At 37.6% G+C, this 18,860-nt stretch overlaps 2 protein-coding genes across 2 annotated transcripts; one reads left to right on the top strand and one right to left on the bottom strand.

Annotated features, from left to right (window-relative positions):
* Positions 1-5,213: 5,213 nt before the first annotated feature.
* On the top strand, positions 5,214-15,684 carry LOC137713598 (ubiquitin C-terminal hydrolase 12-like). Its single transcript, XM_068452921.1, has 32 exons — positions 5,214-5,433; positions 5,661-5,733; positions 5,958-6,105; positions 6,207-6,364; positions 7,134-7,399; positions 7,500-7,718; positions 7,797-7,905; positions 8,000-8,115; positions 8,417-8,515; positions 9,035-9,144; positions 9,692-9,766; positions 10,169-10,247; positions 10,343-10,489; positions 10,562-10,642; positions 10,753-10,872; positions 10,981-11,103; positions 11,617-11,694; positions 11,809-11,897; positions 11,983-12,091; positions 12,276-12,344; positions 12,464-12,574; positions 12,664-12,719; positions 12,816-12,993; positions 13,088-13,189; positions 13,280-13,351; positions 13,658-13,723; positions 13,929-13,994; positions 14,230-14,316; positions 14,477-14,593; positions 14,711-14,785; positions 14,884-14,970; positions 15,084-15,684. Exons 1-32 carry the CDS (start codon positions 5,404-5,406, stop codon positions 15,123-15,125), a joined length of 3,357 nt encoding a protein of 1,118 aa, XP_068309022.1. The 5' UTR covers positions 5,214-5,403; the 3' UTR covers positions 15,126-15,684.
* A 116-nt stretch (positions 15,685-15,800) lies between these two features.
* LOC137713418 (uncharacterized) lies at positions 15,801-18,824 on the bottom strand. Its single transcript, XM_068452709.1, has 7 exons — positions 18,515-18,824; positions 18,341-18,434; positions 18,194-18,255; positions 17,922-18,041; positions 17,701-17,813; positions 16,794-16,893; positions 15,801-16,570 (listed from the first exon to the last, which is right to left on the bottom strand). The coding sequence occupies exons 1-7, from the start codon at positions 18,822-18,824 to the stop codon at positions 16,476-16,478; spliced, it is 894 nt and encodes a 297-aa protein (XP_068308810.1). The 3' UTR covers positions 15,801-16,475.
* Between the last annotated feature and the right edge of the window lie 36 nt (positions 18,825-18,860).

Genomic DNA, 18,860 nt, shown 5'->3' with positions numbered 1-18,860 from the left:
GATCACTTCAAGGCTCAAGGAACTTATCGAGTCTTTGGAGCGAGAAATCCCAAAGTATGTGGCTGCCGAGAAAGAATTTGCCCAAGGCGGCGAAGAGTTTGCAGCCCAACACGAACAGATCAAAGCTCGAATGGAACTGGCCATGCAGATCTGTGCTGGAAGAAAGTTGGGTCTGTCATAAAATCAATTGGTAATATGGAAAGTAGCTCAATCTCTTATAAATCCATGCAAGGTCTCTCATTCCATCAACGTATGAATCATTCTCAATAGTTACAATTTCATGGTTGCATTTACTGGCTCCTTGATTTACGAATTTGTGGATAAAAAATGTATTGCATGGAAGCATTTAGCTATAGTTGCGTAGAAATGCGAATAGTATGCATCTCTTTTACACATAGTAAGTATAAATACTTATATAAATTATTTTCACTGTAACTTTTGGATGCAGAGAGTTAATCATGATAATTCACACTCAGTCACACACAATAAGCCTCTTAGCTATATTAAGCTAATTTAGTATTCAACTTGCTATAAACGAAATCAAATCTAAAACCTCCAATTAACAGCAATAATATGTGAGAGGTATTATACACCCAGGTAAAAAAAATTATTATTTTGTTTGAGAGAAATCTTTTTTATTTTTTAAGGTGGGAGGTCGGACTCGGGTAACCCACTAAACCACCGGGTAGGATAGGATTAAATTCGGGTATGGGCCAAGCAGGAGGAAGGTATATTCATGCGGGATGCCGGGTTTGGGGTCGCCGGTGCCGGAAACGTGACCCGATTGGTCATTCCTGGCTGGAGTTTGTGTTTCAGTAGGATAGGGATAGGGTTTTGCTCGAATAAAGGTCTGATTTTAGCAATTTCCTCACAGCAAAGAGGAGGACGAACAATGCTTCGTGCCGCACTCGGATGTGGTCGAAGGCCTCACTGTAAGGAAGATAACATTTTCGTAATTTATTGATTTTTTTTTAACTCGTTAGACAACCGTTTCGCTTTTAGTTTTTCATTTTCATATTTGTGATATAAATAGAGAACTGAAAAATTAAAATAAAATAGTCATCAAACTGTATGAACTTGTGATGATACCAAATTAAGAAAGAGCTAGGTAGTTCCTGGGATTGATAGGAATAATATAGCTGAATATTTTATCTATCTTAAGAGTTAACAACTAACTCATATATATGAGTAGTCAAGAACCGGTTACAACCAACCATCCCTATACAAAACTCTTGGGACAATACAAAGATAAAAAAACTGAGAAGACATATAATACTAACAAGTCCATAACCATCTCCATGCTGCCCGTGCTGCATGTGCTTGAGGACATATAATACTAACAAGTCCATAACCATCTCCATGCTGCCCGTGCTTGTCTTGTCGAAGACCACACATGATGTGGAGATAGAAAACTGACAGTCCATACTTCTTGGTTCCAGCAACAATATTATACATTAATTACAATATATTCTTAATATGAGAGAAATATTTGGTCAGATTCCCTGCGAGAAATATTTGGTCAGATTCCCTGCTTATGGACCGTTATTACGCTATTTTGTCTATCATAATCATTTGTAATTTGTTCACAGTTGGAGATTCACAGTATTAGATTGCCCAAATGGAGTATTACGCTATTGTCCATCATAATCTTTTGTAATTTGTTCATAGTTGGAGATTCACAGTATTAGATTGCCCAAATGGAGTACTGTTGGGGATGTGATTAACGAACTTAAAAGGAAGGTTAGATGTCTCTTTATTTCGGCATTGTTACTTTTGACTATCCATCAATATTCATCTAAATATATCTGCCAACCATATGATACGATCAGTCCCATTCGTGTTTTGAATTTTTTTTTTTTTTATGACACAATTCTTATGGAACAGTGTGATCGCTTTGACATGCTCTAAGAGCGAAGACCTACTAGCACGATATATCTGTAACAATGTGGCTGTGATAATCATATGTCAACAATATACGATAGATCCTCAACGAAAAATCGTCCACACACCCCTCAGCGGCTCACCCTCTCCCCATTTTTTTCTGTTATACTTGCGTATAACTGACTTTGCCAATGTGTGATGTACCTGAAATAGGTATGGTTATCGCATCCAAATGCAGAGTTCAGACTGCTTGAGGTTTTCAAACACAGGATCTACAAGTTAATTTGCTTGTTCTTGTATGTCAGATGTATCAGCATGTAAGCTATTTTTTCCGTTCATATTTTCCCCAGAAGTGGACGCTTTTCCTGTTGGTGTTGATTATGCATGATTCCAGCGATTGTATCAGAAACTTCGTTTGCTGATTGATGTGTTTTAATCTGGAGCGTTCATAATTTCGTGTTCACTTTTCAGACCATACCATGCAATGAAAAAATTGAGAATATAAATAACCATTTCCTTTTCTCACTTGTACAGTTTTCTTCTTTTATTCAGTTGAACACTTTATAGACTGTAAGAGTCTAGTCTTGTGGGCAAGAATTGTAATATTTACTTGGTTTTTCACTTTGGATTTGCATTTCTTTAGGCTTCGTTTGGTACGTAGGATTGGATAGATCGCAGAAGATGGATTACTCATGAAGAAAACTCATCCATTCCAATCCAATCCTACATACCAAACGTGCTTATTGTGTCGGACTGAATTGGCTTGATGCCAGTGTCAATTGTTTTTATTTTTGTGTGTATCAGATTTCAGAAGAAGAGAAAAACTTGGGTGTTTGTGATCGCTTGACTCAAGTTTACCACTTTGCAAAGGGAGAGAGAAACTCGGATCTTTAGGATTGCTTGATTTGTCCAAAAAACTTCACGAAAGAGACTGCACAGAAGAATCAGATGGTATTCGAATTCATTTTTCTATGAATGAAATTTGGATAATTTTAATACGAGTTTTTCTTTTCCGAATCAGAAATTGGCTTACTATCTCAATTAAATATGTAGAATGGTTGCACGAAAATATTTGTTATTCTTCTTAATGATCTTCTTCACTGCTCTTTATACATTTCAAATAGCAAGTAAAAAATTTCGGGGAACCTTTCTTCCTCGTCATCCACGAAGGTGAAACTTTAACTGAAGTTAAGGTACGAGTACAAAGGAAATTGCAGGTCCCCGATGAGGAATTTTCGAAGGTGCTTCACTCAAACCTTATATATATTGCAGGTTCTTCGATTAGATGAATATCGATTCTTATTTTGCTTCCTTGTTTATTTCCCTTTCGGTTGTGCAGTGGAAGTTTGCATTATTGTCACGTGGCTGTCTAAAGTGCTTGCAGGATCCAGACATCGTATGGAGTCGATTGCAGGTATGTTTATGGTCTATCATAATTCCAGTCTCCTTGCTTTCATATTATATGTCCGAGGGTAAATCTGAACTGCGGTTATGGATATTGCGTACGTGGGTTTTTCGTAACTCCAGTATATGAATTTTGTTTTCCTTAGAGACGGGATGCCTATGGTGCTTGGCAGCAGTATCTTGGGTTGGAGCACTCAGATAATGCTCCTAAGAGGGCTTCTGCAGTAACTCTGCCAGGTAAGTTCTGCTTTACAAGTATTACTGAAGTGCTTCTCAGTTGTTAACCTCGGCATTCTTGGTCCCTAGAACAGCCGAGAATGTCGTGGTAAAAGTCTCCTGTATTGTGAAGTTATCCCTTCCACGAAACCAACTTCTCGTGCTAACCATCCGCCTTTACGTAGGCAAGTAATCTCCCTAAGGCCGCGGCCGTGGTAAAATCTTGTTATGATGCCGAGGTTGCAAAACTCGAGGCTGAACTGGCCCGAGTTGAGGAAAGCAAGCAGAGGCAACGGTGAATCCAAAAACTGCAACGGATAAAATGGAGTCTCTTAACAAAGCTTTGCAGATAGCTTTTCCAAATTTGAAAGCTTCACTGGCAGGCTTGTTCTATAGATATACTGAAAAATTGCTTTTAAGTGTGAATAAAACTTTGATTAGAAACTTTGGATTTTGTCCTAAGGTAGCTTTGCTTGCTTGGTACTCAACGTAGATTACTAACCATTCAATTTGCTTTCATTTGTGCGTATTTCCTTATACATTTCTTCTACATATCTTTCCATCGCCATCATTCCTCCGCTATTCTATTACTAGACTAAGTTTATTATCAAAGCGAAATGATATTGAATCAAACATAGAATTTGGAAGCTAAAGTATGAAATACTCAAATGGTTATAACTAATGTAATTAGTATTGTATGATACACATAGCAAACACGATAAAGGTAAAAAAACAAACACGAGAATTTCAATTCTAAAAGCTGAACGTAACGTGATTATTATGTGTATAGCACTAGATGACCCGAATAACCTGTTTACTAGCTAACATGGTTAAAGTTTTACCTAATTTTCATTAAAACTAAACGTGAAAGGTCATAAATAACATAGAAGTTTTTTTTTTTTTTCTTTTTAATAAAGCGGCATAATTTCATTGAAAATGCTCAAAGGCTAAGAAGTATAAGAGAGGGAGATCTCCTTAATCAAATCACGTATTACAAAAGGATGTTCCTCGAACTAAATACAATCATCAGCTAATCGAAAGGTTAGGCGGGCAAAGCGATGGGCAACTTTATTCTTCAAAATAATCATCAGCTAAGTTCAGTAGTATGCATCACCCCCGTCATCAAAGTTTGTATCCTCGTTTCTATAATTTAAATTTAAATAAATTTAAAGATCGTTTGGATATACTTTTAAAATAGAAATAATCTTTAGTAAAAATGATAATAAATCATGAAAAAACATTTTAAGTGCTTTCCCGGAAGAAGCACATAATTGGTGCTTCTTCTAGAAAGTACATAATTGGTTCTTCTTGTAGAAAGCACTTAAAGTGCTTTTGGAATTTAGAAACAATTTTTCTAAAAACATTTTTGAACAAAAAAATTAAAGTTGGCGGATTGTATAAAAGTGGAGAAGTCCAGTGCCAATTGTGTAAAGTTTCCAATTGTTTATGAATTTATGACATCACCACTTGAACAAAGGCTTGAAAATACCAGTGTACGAGGAAAGATCACACACCGCCATTTGCCTGTGCGCACGCACGTGACCCTCTGGATACTGCCACGTCATCCATTTTGTACCCCACCCAACCCATCCCACCCCAGCTGTCGGCTTCCCACTGGTCCTCTCACACGCTCAAGATCTCACGCCTCTCACACATAAACCCACCGCACTCCGTCCGTCATTTCCCAAACTAACCCCGTACTTTCACGAAATCCCCGATACACCCCTCCCCTCCCTGGAGTTTGCACTCAGCGAGCGGCTTGTCTCGGAGCCAGTTTCTTTCGGGAATCCTCTCAAACGAAGCCCCGCTTCTCCCTCTCTCTCTCTCTCTCTCTCTCTCTCTCTCTACTGTTATCGTTCGTCTCTCTGATTCGTCGATCGGACGGTTCGTTGCGCGGCAGCAATGACTATGATGACTCCTGCACCATTAGATGTGAGTACCGACTCCTCCTCTACATTTCCACTCTCGGTTTAATTTCGTTCGGTTTCGGCTTCGTTCTTCGTTTCTGATCGCCTAGGGTTCTTGGCTCGATCGTCGGTATCGAATTGGTTGAGTTTTGGGAATTCACCGACTTATTGATTTGCTGCTAGGGTTATGATTCAGTAGGATAGGGTTAGGTTTTTGTCGATCAGAGCTCTGATTTTTGTGTCTTTTGTTAGCAGCAGCAGCAAGAGGACGAAGAGATGCTTGTGCCGCACTCGGATGTGGTCGAAGGCCCTCAGCCTATGGAAGGTTTAATTTTTTTTAGCAATTTTTCGACGATTTACTGTTTGAATTTCTTGAGTTTGTGTTTTTTGGTGTGGTTTCGAAGTGTTATGTGTTTCGTAATTGATCTGAAAGAATTGATTTTTGTGCGAATTTGACGTCACGGGGTGTGATTAGAGTGCAAGTGATTGCATTTTCTGTAGGTTTTTGGTTATGTTGTTTGAAATTTATGGTATTTGGTGTGTTGGTAGTAGCCCAAGTGGAGCCAGCTAGTACAGTTGATAGTCAGCCAGTGGAGGATCCTCCAACGATGAAATTCACTTGGACAATTGAGAATTTTACTAGGTTGAACACCAAGAAGCACTACTCTGACACGTTCGTTGTTGGCGGCTATAAATGGTATTTTTCACCTGTCTACCAGATGTCAAAAACTGATATTACAGCTTAAGTTTGGCTTATATTTGTATGGATTTTGACTTGCTTTTGGTTTGTTTGATCAGGCGGATATTGATATTTCCCAAGGGAAACAATGTGGATTACTTGTCAATGTATTTGGATGTGGCAGATTCAGGGACATTGCCATATGGGTGGAGTAGATATGCGCACTTCAGCTTGGCTGTAGTTAATCATATCCATACCAAGTACTCAATAAGAAAGGGTATATTCCTTTACTAGTCTTATTTCCTTTTAGCATTCAAGTTTGTGCTTTTTGTTGGGTAGTCATGGACACCCAAGGCTTTTAATTAGAACTTTTTATCTTTGAACTGGTTGTGCTGGTTTTCAACTTCATTTTTCTGAGGTGATGTCATTTAAACGCATTCAATATCTTGTTGATCACCCCTAATCTAGATATTGTGAACTTTAAATTCCAATTTTAGTCCTCTAAATATCAGAACTATAGAGTACAGAAAATTCTTCCACCCCATTCTCTATAACATCTTGGCTGATGGCAGCAGCACCATGGACTGACCATGTGCCCATGGTGATTTTGTTTTGGGATTTTTTAAGTTCGAGAAAAAGGGAAAAGAAAAATTATGGAGTACAACGTACCAGCAGATGTTCGAAGTTATTTGAAAACCAAATAGATTGGACCTTTTAGGTATCTGGCTGTCAAATATAGATTAACAGTAAAAGTAAAAACAGGAAGAATTCACTTGGAAACTGTGTGCAATTAAGTAAGAATTCTAGGATGAAAATGCTAACTAAATCAAGGGTTTCCATTTCTTAAGAGATGAGCTTGAGGTGGTCTGTTGACCTTATTAAATTGGAGCAGTGAAGTTCAAAAATGATAACGAATTGTATTTTGTTGGTGTGGCCTATATTGCAGAACAATGATATGAAATGCATTTAACCAGAACTGAACGAACTTTAATCATATTCTAGACCTTTTGAAGACTTTTGTCCTTAATTGTTGTATGATGGTGCAGACACACAACACCAGTTCAATGCAAGAGAAAGTGACTGGGGATTCACTTCCTTCATGCTTCTTGGTGATCTCTATGACCTGAGTAGGGGATATCTGGTGAACGATACAGTTGTGGTTGAAGCTGAGGTTGCTGTCCGTAAGGTTCTTGATTACTGGTCATATGACTCGAAAAAGGAAACGGGTTATGTTGGGCTCAAGAATCAGGGAGCAACTTGTTATATGAATTCTCTTCTCCAGACTTTGTACCATATACCGTACTTCAGAAAGGTCGTTTACGTGATCTCCTGTTTTCATTGTAAGCTAAACATGAATTTTCTTGTGAATTTTATATGAAAAGAATTACCTCAATTTTGGACTTACTGACCAGGCTGTGTATCATATGCCAACAACTGAGAATGACATGCCTTCAGGAAGCATTCCTTTGGCGCTACAAAGTTTGTTCTATAAGCTTCAATACAATGACAGCAGTGTTGCAACCAAAGAATTGACCAAGTCCTTTGGATGGGATACATATGATTCTTTTATGCAACATGATGTGCAGGAACTTAATAGAGTTCTTTGTGAAAAGCTTGAAGATAAAATGAAGGTATGCGAAGTTTTGCGTTTTGACGATGGTTGTAGTTTTTGTTTCCTTTTCATTGTGAAAATTGTTCCATGGGTCCAGGGAACTGTTGTGGAGGGTACAATACAGCAGTTGTTTGAAGGACATCACATGAATTACATTGAATGCATCAACGTGGACTACAAATCCACAAGAAAAGAATCATTTTATGGTAATATTTTCTTGCACAAATTTCAATTGTTAAGAGTTGGAAATATTTTGTGAATGTCAGTGTATGCCACTGCTTTCTTCTTTTTACTTTGTAGACCTCCAGCTTGATGTGAAAGGCTGCCGGGATGTTTATGCTTCATTTGACAAGTATGTGGAAGTTGAACGTCTAGAGGGTGACAATAAATACCATGCCGAAGAACATGGTTTGCAGGTTAATTACTGAATCACTATCAGTGACTGCATTTATGCTGTAATTATAATCTGAGGCTGCTCTTAGTTGCTTCCTTTGACAAACCTCTTTCTAAAACTAGTGGTTTACATTATTTCCTGTTGCCAGTGAAATTTTTAATGTGGTTCTCAAAACATTTGTGGGTGGCATCATGCATGTTCTATTCTAAATTCTGATTGGATGCCGTCCTTAGTTTTTTCTTTCCATTAAATCACTTGCTGAAGGCAGTATTCTTATTTATTCTAAATGTTGTTCTCAACAAATATTTTGGATGTTATTCCAGGATGCTAAGAAGGGTGTCCTATTTATTGACTTCCCTCCCGTTCTTCAACTTCAGCTAAAGCGATTTGAGTATGATTTTATGCGGGACACAATGGTTAAGGTTTGTACTGGAAGTTTATCTTCCTCCTTCGGCTTCATCTATTTGTTTTATTACATGAAGCATTGGAATTGTAATGAACAGCTTCTTAGTTGAAAACAAAACTGTAGCATGTCAAATATGTATCTTCAAATTTTGTATAAGTTCAGGTGAACGACTTGCCTTTGCCTAATGGTTCTAATGTTGATTTTAATTTTTTGTTTTATGACTGAATGCTGAAAGATCGATTAAACCTAATCTATATGGTTCTTTTTTTGCCATTTTAACAGCAACAACAACCAAGTCTTATCCCACTAACTGGGTTTTTTTTTTTTTTTTTTTTTTTTTTTCCCTTTCTTTTTGGAAAAGAAGTGATCCCCCCATTTAGTTGAACTTTCTCAATCTAGTGCATTTCGAAGTTATATGCTAATGAAATTCGTTTTACCCCTTGGGTTATGTTTGTTTGGTGTGATAATAACATTTTTTAAATGGAAAGCAAATAAATTATCATGGTAAGAATGTTGTATTATTTGTTTTTGGCAGATAAATGATCGCTATGAATTTCCTCTCCAACTTGACCTTGATAGGGAGAATGGAAAATATCTATCACCTGACTCAGATAAGAGTGTTCGCAACCTCTACACCCTTCATAGGTATCTATTTTGCCATGTACTATTGATATAATATAGTTCGTCTGTTTCCTAAAATTGGCATGTTATTTCAATGAATTTTATTTTCCAGACCTTTGCATGCACTCTGCATGTTTTTTTTTTTTTTTTTTTTAACCAGTGTAGCATACTCAATTTTACTTCACCTTGACATATAATCCCCCAGTGGATAAATCAAATCTTTTCCATTGAAGTTGAAGCTGCGTTGAATAACTATCTGATCCATGGTCATTCATGATGTCTAGGAGTCTCCTTATTTATCAAAGTTCTTTCATGCCTACGACTATTGAGGCATTGTGCCTCTGTACTATTAGTTGATTGGGTGGGATTATGAGAAAAGCTTCAGGTTTAATTCGTCAATTGTGCCCAGTAGTGGTTATAGAATTGAAAAAAAATCCTAATGACATATATGAAGACAGTTATTCGAACCTGCTTTTGCATCTGCGTGTTAGGTGCTCTTCATGTTATGTGGAGCTTCGTAATTTTTACTTTGTAATTGGTTACTTACTATGATTATTTTCTACTGTTGCAGTGTCTTGGTTCATAGTGGTGGGGTGCATGGTGGACATTACTATGCTTTCATCAGACCAACCCTCTCTGACCAGTGGTACTGATCTCCTGGAATTGTTTCTCTCAGTAATTGTTTACAGTTTCTCACTTAGAAAAACACATATGAGCACGTGCACAGACAGACATTCTCTCACACTTCTCTTTTGCTTTGCTTCTTACTTTTTTTGGTTACTCTTTGATCAAATAAGTAGGTTTTATTGGAATCTATATTTCTTACATTGCTTTTCCAATGGATTCTGGCACCATAACTTGGTTACCTGACTGCCTGATTGAGAACTTTAAAGAAAGCAACTGTTTTGCTATAACTTATACGCATTCTTTTTTTCAACTATTACTTTGATGTTAGTATTTCTTTATTTGGATTGTTATGCATGACTGAGTGTTCTTGTGCATGCATTTCATATATGTTGATGATGTAATTTGTCATGTCTTGTTTTAGGTACAAATTTGATGATGAACGTGTGACAAAAGAGGATGTGAAGAGGGCTTTAGAAGAGCAGTATGGTGGTGAGGAAGAGGTAGTTTATTTTTGGCTGTATCTCAACTGCTATAATTCTCCTTAACTTCGGAGTTCTTAATTGTCAACTGACCTATTGTTGTTTCTTTCCAACAGTTGCCACATACCAATCCTGGCTTCAATAATACTCCTTTCAAATTTACAAAGTACTCAAATGCATACATGCTTGTGTATATACGGGATAGTGATAAGGACAAAATAATATGTAACGTGGATGAGAAAGACATAGCCGAACATCTAAGGGTAACATCAAACATAATTCTGGATTCCAGTTTCCAACTAAGAAACTAAACTGACATTCTAGTTTCATTTCAGATAAGGTTGAAGAAAGAACAAGAAGAGAAAGAGGACAAAAGGAGATATAAGGCACAAGCACACCTCTTTACAATTATTAAGGTAAAGATTTCTAATTTATCCCTGTTTTCACCATTGCTTGTTCAGGTGTGGTAGTACAGATATTTGGTGTGGAACAAAAAAATTATAGCAAAGTCTAATGATGTGTTTAGGTTGCTCGAGATGAGGATCTGACAGAACAAATTGGAAGGGATATTTATTTTGACCTTGTGGACCATGACAAAGTTCGTAGTTTCCGTATTGAGAAACAAACGCCCTTTAATCTTTTCAAGGTACACCGGTACAGGCTGACCTTTGTGCATTTTCGTCTTCTTTATTCTTTTCTACCTATTTGGGGTTATGTATAGTATGGGAATTCCTAAATTTGACATGGTTAACAGGAGGATGTTGCAAAAGAGTTTGGCATACCAGTGCAGTTTCAGCGTTTCTGGATTTGGGCCAAGAGACAAAACCACACTTATCGCCCCAATCGACCATTGACACCTCAGGAAGAAACACAATCGGTATGTATTTTGCACTTCCGACCTTTGAATAGATTTTCAATACAAGATGCCTTGCTCCTTGCCTGCATGCTTTATTTTTTGTTTTCTTCGTAATTCCCAATTCTTTTTTTTTTTTTTTTTTCCGACTTGTAATTCCCAATTCCCAATTCTTAATTTCTTATTATTCTTACTTTTCTCCCACTTGGATTTATTGGCAAATGTTGTCTTTGTAGAGTCTAACACTGAACTGCTCAAGTTTATGAACGAATGGTGCATGATTATAATTGTTCTCTCTTTTGTGAAATTGTAATTTACTTAAGTGCTTAATGTATGGGGTTTTTGGAATTCGGATAATAATTCTTATTTCAGTATTGTTTGAGGCAGTTTCAAATGAAGTTATTCAACTATAAAAATAAATTCTGTTGGTCAGTGATAAACCATTGATTGGAGTGTTTTTAACTGCACTTCGGTTCCAAGAAGAGCTTGGTCTAGGTGCCTTATGCCAAGTTATTGATGACGGCTTGCGTTTTTCAGGTTGGACAATTGAGAGAGGTATCAAATAAAACAAACAATGCAGAGCTAAAGCTGTTTTTGGAAGTAGCATTTGGGCCGGTAACCAGTCTTACTCTATTCTTGTTACTACCTGTGTAGTGAGGCTTATTGCAGTTCTAATTGTGTATGAAAGGGATCTTTTCTTCCATCTTATTATTTCTATAAATTCTCCAGGATCTACGTCCTATTCCTCCGCCTGACAAAACCAAGGAAGATATTCTTCTTTTCTTTAAGCTTTATGACCCTGAGAAACGAGAACTACGGTACCTCCTGCCCTTTCTGCTTAGCTAAATTTTTTTTTCTCTGTTGACTTTTGTTTGCTAACTTAAGTTTCTTTTCTGTTTCCAGTTTTGTTGGTAGGTTTTTCGTGAAGAGTTCTAGTAAGCCAGCAGAGATTTTAGGAAAATTAAATCAACTGGCTGGTTTTGCCCCTGAGGAAGAAATTGAACTTTATGAGGTTTGTTTCACTTAATTTTGTAGCATCGTTGTGTCCTAACTCACACACACACACACACACACACACACACACACATATACATGTAGACTATATATGTATGTTTACATTTACTATATAATTTGTTGCATTCTTTTGCTATCGAACTTTAAGCAAACTTTATATATGTATTTGTGCTAAAATTCAGGAAATTAAGTTTGAGCCTTGTATCATGTGCGAACACCTTGACAAGAAGACCTCATTTCGATTAAGTCAGGTAACTGTTGCTATATTGCATGCTTGGTCTATTGTAAGTATGTGTGTGGTATAGGAATTAACATTTTGATGCTTTTCTAGGTATTTTTTAGTTAACCATCGGTTGCTTTCCTTTTCCAGATTGAAGATGGGGATATTATTTGCTTTCAGAAGTCTACTCCTCTTAAAAGTGAAGAAGAATGTAAATATCCTGATGTTCCTTCGTTTTTGGAATATGTACACAATCGCCAGGTACAAGCTGTCGAAACATTTAATTTGTTTATAGCTGTATTTTGTTGAATGTTAAACCTAACTATGTTGAATGATTTGATACTTTACAGGTTGTTCATTTCCGTTCTTTGGAGAAACCTAAGGAGGAGGATTTCAGTTTAGAATTGTAAGTACCTCCTGAACCATTGTCCCTCATAGTTGAACAGCCCATCATCGTTCTATTATTCAGTGCTCTAATTGTTTTTTTCTTGTTATTTTTTAGGTCAAAGCAACACACTTACGATGATGTGGTGGAGAAGTTGGCTCGCCAAATTGGTTTGGATGATCCCACCAAAATAAGACTCACTGCACATAACTGCTATTCTCAGCAACCTAAGCCCCAACCAATTAAATTTCGGGGAGTAGAGCATTTAACTGATATGTTAGTTCATTACAATCAAGTAAGTGGCACTTTGTTGACCTTCCTCTGTTTGATTTTCACTCTCATAAGCATCATGTGGCGTGGCTACTTATTATGCTTGTTTCCTTTTTCAGAGCTCTGATATCCTGTATTATGAAGTCTTGGACATCCCCCTGCCAGAATTGCAAGGCCTAAAAAATCTAAAAGTTGCTTTTCATCATGCTACAAAAGATGAGGTATGAGTGAGACTTTTTTTCAACGTCTTCTGGCAATGGACGGCGATTACATCATTGTGCAGATCATAATCTTGAGTGATATGTTTACAGGTGGTGATTCACAATATTAGATTGCCCAAACAGAGCACTGTAGGGGACGTGATTAATGTACTTAAAACGAAGGTATGGTTTCTGTCAATCATATTGGAAATTTTATGTGCGTTTTCTTTTCGTTTTAGAGTTACTAGCCTGATGTATGTGTAGCACCGATGCAGTGCACTACATATTATATTACGTTTAATTAAAAATCTGTGTCCTTTTTCCTACAGGTTTTTTTACTTTAAGTCCTTAAGGCTGTCTATAATGGATTTCACTCAGTTTCCACTGATAATCATTACTTGAAAAAATAATTAGATGCTCAAAGAATTATCTCTGCCTCCTTTAAAAGTTCAGTATAATAGATTTTACTCAATGGTGCACTTGAAACAGGTAGAACTGTCTCATCCAAAGGCAGAACTCCGACTGCTTGAGGTTTTCTATCACAAGATCTACAAGGTAATTACTTGTCTATGAGCTGTATCGGCGTGTAGGTAAATTATTTTTGGGTCACTTTTCCCAGAAATGATATGCATCTAGCTTGGCCCCATTTGTAATGTTTGGCATGTTTTAAAGGATATTATTGTATCAGAAATTATTTCCTCCAATTTAATGTATATAGTTTAGTCTGTCGTTGCACTCAGTTCGTTCTGTTTGTTTTCAGATCTTCCCACATGGTGAGAAAATTGAGAATATAAATGACCAGTACTGGACTTTGCGTGCAGAGGAGGCAAGTTCCTTTCGCCCCCTTTTCTTTATTTAGTTTTATTTTGGGAAGTTTCTTTATTCAATTGAAATTTTTTAGACTGCGGATGTAGTTTTATGGGCATGATCTGTAATTAGTTGGTTTTCCCTTTCTGGATTAGCATCCTTACTACTTTATAGGACTGAATTGGATTGATATTTTTTTACCGGTGCTCTTCATGCAGCTGACCTTTTGTTTTCCTTTGTTCCTCGTGCATCAGATTCCAGAAGAAGAGAAAAACTTGGGTCTCCATGATCGCCTGATTCATGTTTACCACTTTACAAAAGACACTGCACAGAACCAGATGGTATGGGAAATTTTAATAAAATTTTTTGAAAGTGGAATTTATTAATTGATATTTTCTTGGTAGAACCATTTGATTACTGTTTCAGTTAAAGATGAAGAGTGATTCATTCAAATACTTTTAAGATTTTAGTAACAATGTTGTTCTTTGTACATTTCAACAGCAAGTACAAAATTTTGGGGAACCTTTCTTGTTGGTCATCCATGAAGGTGAAACTTTAGCTGAAGTTAAAGAACGGATACAAAAGAAACTGCAGGTCCCCGATGAGGAGTTCGCAAAGGTACTTGATCCACACCATATATACATTCAAACATTTCTGGAGGAAAAGATTTGTATTACCGCTAGAATTAATAGTTCTTTACTTTGTTCCTCATCTATTTCCCTTGTGGTTGTGCAGTGGAAGTTTGCATTCTTGTCACTTGGTCGTCCAGAGTATTTGCAGGATTCTGATGTTGTTTCCAGCCGTTTTCAGGTATGTCTATGGTCTATTGTAATTTTGTGCTTATGGATATAGCCGTTATTGCATTGCCGGTTCTTTAATTCCACTATTATGGTTTTTGTTTTTCTCAGAGAAGAGATGTTTATGGTGCATGGGAGCAGTACCTTGGGTTGGAGCACTCTGATAATGCTCCTAAGAGAGCTTATGCAGCAAATCAGGTAAATGCTGCTTGGTGTTATACAAATTTCACATTCTTATGCCAAATTAGTGTTACCAAATAAATGGATACCTCCCGTTTCTTGGTTTTGATTCACCTCACAATATTTTGCAGAACCGTCACACATATGAGAAGCCAGTTAAAATATACAACTAATAAGAGCTGATGGTCCTCGACTGGTGCATCAGCTTGTACTTAGCATCCCTCAGTGCCACGGAGGCAGTCGGAAAATAGCCAGGATGCAAACGAGATGTAGCTCATATAGGGGTGATTTGGTCAAGCAATCGATTGTTGTCGTTTGGGATCAAATATTCATTCACGTGGTCGGGGAAGGGGAAGATCATCTCCCCCTGCTAGAGATGTGCTCTGTTTCTGTTGTTTGTTTTCTTTACCTCCTTATTGAAGGCACCACCTTGCTTTCGGAGGTTGGTTGCTTTCCTTATACAGCTCCATTGTAGTTTAGCAGTACATAAGGAGATTTTGAGGGCATGTATATCGGGTACGGTTGGCTACATTTGCATGTAGGATTGTTCCGTAATATTATTTTTCGTGTTCAATTAATTTTCTCTCATTTTCGTGAAGGCCTTGGAAAACAAAAAACTGCGAAACGGGTTTGTATTAGCATGGTTGGCATATTCAGAATTCTGGCTCTCAGATTGTATAAGATATACGATATCACATTGGCATGTTTGTATGTATCGATCTGTTTATTTTCCGCTTTACAGTTCCATCTATCCAGTGTGTGACATGTTGATTTACATACCGAAGTAAATGAGCACTCGTATTGCATTTATTTTGTTATATTTCATACTTTATACAATGCCAGAACAAATTTATATCACGTTAGGATGAATCCACTAGTCATAGCAAGCAATGCCTCTGGGGCTGCTGCTCTCAGCCTCAGCATTGAATTAAAGAAGAGTGGCTCTGTTTACACACGCAATCTGTCTCCTGACTCTTCAATTTTGTCGAAAGTGAAGACTTGTGCGTAAATGGTTACAGGTACGGTTATGTGCGGTTAAGGATACGATTACCCAACGGATATATGGGTACATACATGGTTATAGCTCTTAACGGTTATAGGTAATTAACTGCAGTTGCCCACTACCATACCCAATGCCCATCCCTACATGCCCATATGTGGAATAACCCGAAGAAAGGAGATGAGAAGATGGATGTCCAAAGCAAATTAATTTAATTGAGTGAGTTTCCAGGAGTGTTCAAAGACGAGAATTGGGAGTAAACAGAAGCACTCGTTAAAGGAATGCGGGGGCAGGACCAGTAAGTAAAATGCACTAGTATATAAATACTCGCACCTTCACTAACACAAAAAGTGAAAACCAAAAACTAAAAACGAAACAGTTCTCAGACAGGCCTTAAAAAGAAATTAAACAAGTAATTCGTCGATTCCTTGCATAATTGCGTAAACGGCTCACCCAGTTCTGCCAGCAAGATTTTTGGCGATTTTTTTCCCCTTTCCATTGGACTATATTAATATACATCTCATTACAAAACTCGGTATGAGATTAAACCACTTACGGTCTCAACAACCAATCGATTCATGCGTACAAGCAGCAGCAAGTAAGATCTCGCTTTCGGCCCTATATCAATGAAACAGCACCAAATCAGGCCATTGAATTTGACATCTGTAAAAATCTATTTTTTGGAGTTCCGAAAAGTAGTCGGATTGCCTCATGAAAGTTTGGTGGTAAAGAGATTTCAAATGAAATATGTGCGCATATGCCAACAAGTATGGATGCACAGAAGGATTACCATTGTTCTTGCGTGAAATCAGTCTACGAAGAAGTGAAAGAAAGAACTTGCCTAAGCCCAAGGATGAAATTTCATCTTGATGGAAGAAATTAGTCCCCCTCGCTTTCTGTTTCAGGCTTGAGTTAATCTTCTCGACAGCGGCAAGCAGGTCCTTAAAGTCGAGTTGAACACAACACAAATTCTCAGAAATTGGAAACAAAATGAACAGAAAAATCGACATTATGCATAAACTATAAAGCAAATTGCGATATTTTGATGAGGATTGATGTATTCATTTCAGACTAAAACTCGTAAGTTTCTACATGCACATGAAAGCACGGTCAGTTTGTCAGCAACTCACCATCGATCTTATTCTACCCTAATGTCATTCTTATTTCCTTTCATTTTTCTTGCTCGATGAAGACATAGCAAGAGCTATACGAATATATGAAGACACTATATCGAAATCATCTGGGTTACACAGTGCATCATACATATTCATGAACTCCATGAACCATGCCTAAATCTGCTATGCAACATCCTCAAATAATGTTTCAACGCCTGACGATGAACAATGACAAAACTGAGATATATCATGCTCTATCACCTTTTGGGTTGCTAAATTGGAAACCTTCAGGATGTCATTCTTAATACTCAAGCACAATTGACATGGAAACTCTATCACTAGTTAGTATTATGAGCTGAAACTGTTAATTTCGATATCCAACATCTTACAGCTTTCGGTATAATATAAATTCCTTACGCAATCTTCTTGCCTTTTCTTAGAAAACATAATTTAGTCCATTTCTCAGATAGATACACCTCTCTATATTTTATCAACATAAGGATTCCAAATGCCGGTACAAGAGCAAGTTCCTTCATGAATCGTGATGCATATGATTTAAGCATTATCTTGACTAAAGCATGCATTGCTTGCAAACAAGAATGCAATCACAAGAAACATGTAGCAAATTCATACCTCCCAAGGTGCTAAACTTTTCATGTAGGAAGGAAGACTCTCGTAATCATCCGGGGACACCTTTACAAGAGGCAAATGAACTTCAGCTAGCTTTGGCTTATCCTCAACTTCACCTACATTTAGCAATGCCCAACATCAATGGGCAATATTCGCAAGATTTTGTTCGTAGCTAAACCGATGATTTTCAACGGAAACATACTATAAAACACAGCGTTAAATACCAAAATCAGATAGCAATCTATCTCCGGAAGCTCCTGAGGTCTTCGTGGAAGGATCATATGACCCCTTTAAGGATTTCAACTCATGCATAGATACATCAGTGTCCTCATTTTTATCATTTGCTGCAAGAGATTGAGTGATAAAACCAAAAATATCAATTGCAAAGACGAATATTAAACAGAAACTACAAAGAAAAAGAAACCGAAATTCAAGCATTGTGAACTAGAAATCACAAACAAACAGAGATTTAGGGTTTTGACTTCAATTTTCTCACCTAAAGATGCAAGAGATGCATCCGAAAGCCCGAGCTTCTTCAAACTCAGAGACTCGTCCAATCTAATCGAAACACTAAGAAAACACAAATCGAAATTCCAATTCCCAATTTTATAAATTTAAATTTTCAATTCTTAAATAAGGATACAAATCTTCTTCTTCATCAATGACAGATGCATCGAATCCGTGCTCCTGATCAACCGTCGTCGATGTAAAATCTTCGTCGTCGTCAATCTCAAGTTCTGCAATAAAACCATAACTAATGAGAAATTATGAATAATTACAATCTAAAGGCGTGTTTGGCTGGCTAGAAAATTAGTACCGGCGACGGAGGAGGGGGAGAGACGATGTTGGAGGTGGAGGAGGCGGGTTTGGTTGTCCTTGTAGACCTCGGAGCAGTGGCCCAAGAGCTCCTCGAAGGAGACGGTGCCGAACGACATCGTATCGAGGAGGTTGAGTTGGGTGCTAGCGGCGGAGACTCGGCGATTGAGGGATTGGAGGAAGGTGGACGACGCCGTATCGAGAGGGATGGGGCGGCGGTCGACGGAAGTTTTGAGGGCGTCGCAGCTGCTCTGGAGGTGGTTGCAGAAGGACGCTACGCCCTTGCACAAGCTCCCAATCGATTCCTCCATCTCTCTCTCTCTAGTTCTGAACTCTTCTGTTTGGCT

This window comes from Pyrus communis, chromosome 13, assembly GCF_963583255.1.
Source record: "Pyrus communis chromosome 13, drPyrComm1.1, whole genome shotgun sequence".
NCBI classification, from domain to species: Eukaryota; Viridiplantae; Streptophyta; class Magnoliopsida; order Rosales; family Rosaceae; genus Pyrus; species Pyrus communis.
Note: the sequence above shows the minus strand (reverse complement) of the source record. Positions and strands in the feature narration are given on the sequence as shown.